Source organism: Microcaecilia unicolor, chromosome 1 (assembly GCF_901765095.1).
Source record: "Microcaecilia unicolor chromosome 1, aMicUni1.1, whole genome shotgun sequence".
Taxonomy (NCBI): Eukaryota; Metazoa; Chordata; class Amphibia; order Gymnophiona; family Siphonopidae; genus Microcaecilia; species Microcaecilia unicolor.
Window position 1 is genome coordinate 643968580 of NC_044031.1, and position 1829 is coordinate 643970408.

Genomic DNA, 1829 nt, shown 5'->3' on the forward strand with positions numbered 1-1829 from the left:
CAGCTCTCCATAGTGAAATACAAAAACAAATAGTATTCACTGGAGGCTTCTAGAGGCTTTTTCCTCTTAATAAGCATTTTATCTTCATAAATGTTAAGACTAAATAAATAGAGTTGTTTGATAACGCCATATATAATTATCCCCCTATTGTTGATTTGATATAAGTTAAACTCAATTGATTTTGGGAGATAACTTCTTTCTATGATTTAGTTTAATATCTTACATATGAATATTGACATGGCCAGCTATGTGTGTTAGTTGGCTCAAAAAAAATCCAGATATTCAATGCCAAAGCCCAAACAGGGCCTTGAATATCTGGGAATAACGTTGGTGATGGGCAGCAAAACACTCACTGCCCCCGGCTGAATATCAGGGGAATAGAGATTAATAAATATCATCAGAAAATACTTCTACTCATATTCAGCAACTTTCTCAGGGCTTCTTTGATCTCCTTGTTTCTTAGGCTGTAGATAAAAGGATTTAAAGTGGGAACTATGACTGCATAAAGTACAGCTATCACTTTGTTCACACTGGACTCATTTTCTGTCTGCTTCAGGTACATACTGAATATGGTAGTATAGAAAATGATAACAACAATAAGGTGGGAGGCACAAGTGGAGAAAGCCTTGCATTTTCCATTGGTTGATGGGATTTTCAGTATGGTGACAATGATAAAGAAGTAAGACACCTGCGTCAGTAGGAAGGAGACCAGTATCACTGTAGAGGAGAAAATAATATCTACTGTTTCCTGAAGGTAGATTGAGGAGCAAGATAGTTTTAGAAGTGGTAAAGCTTCACAGAAAAAGTGATCTATTATATTGGGACCACAAAAGGGAAGTCTTGTTATGAGTAACACAGGAATAAAAGTAGTCACAAACCCCCCTGTCCAAGCAGCAACAACTAATTTGATGCAGACTTGACTCCTCATTATTGAAGAGTAATGTAGTGGGATACAGATGGCAACATAGCGATCTAGAGACATCAACCCAAGAAGAAAAAATTCTGTAGCTCCTAGGAAGGTAAAAAAATAGGTTTGTATCAAACAACCTGAATATGATATTGCTCGAGATTTGCTAAAGAAGTTGGCCAGCATTTTGGGCACAGTAACAGAGATATATCCAATCTCTAAGGAAGACAAATTAGCCAAGAGAGCATACATTGGTGTGTGAAGGTGATGGTCTATGATAACCAGAAGCACTATAGTAGCATTTGCCATTATTGACGTTATGTAGATGATTAGAAACAGAAAGAAATATAGAACTTGCAGATTCGGGGATCCCGGAAATCCAACAATGATGAATTCTGTCACTGTGCTTTGATTTCCTTTACCTGCATCACCCATGTCTTCCAACAGATTTTGCCTGAAACAAAAAAGTTTAAAATAGCAATTATGATAGTAATAATAGATCTGATCGTCATGCAAAAATATGCAAGACATTGAAGGCCTAGTTTTATTGCAGGGGATCTATGTGTCACCCAAAAAGTTGCCTATTTTAACTCTTGTAAAGGTAACATAGAGGGGCATTTTCCATATGACATCTAAGTCTGACTTTGGATCCTTTGAAAACGTCAAAAATCTGAATAGGAAAGAAGATCATTTTCAAAAAAGAAAAATGTCTATCTTTTTTTTTTTTCAAAAATACTGTTTAGAACAAGGTTTTGTGATTTGGTCCATTTTTGAAAAAAAAAAAAAAAAAGGTCCCAGTTCAAAACGTACAAAATCAAGCCATTGGGATGTAGGAAGAGTCACCATTTTTAGTACGCTGGTCCCCCAGCCATCCCAGGAAAGCAATAGGGCACCCTAGGGGGCACTGCAGTGGACTTCATAA

The 1829-nt window shown here is 36.7% G+C and overlaps 1 protein-coding gene across 1 annotated transcript; it reads right to left on the minus strand.

Moving 5' to 3' along the window:
• Positions 1–397: 397 nt before the first annotated feature.
• On the minus strand, positions 398–1342 carry LOC115461358 (olfactory receptor 6N1-like). Its single transcript, XM_030191111.1, has one exon. The coding sequence runs from the start codon at positions 1340–1342 to the stop codon at positions 398–400; it is 945 nt and encodes a 314-aa protein (XP_030046971.1).
• Positions 1343–1829: the final 487 nt, after the last annotated feature.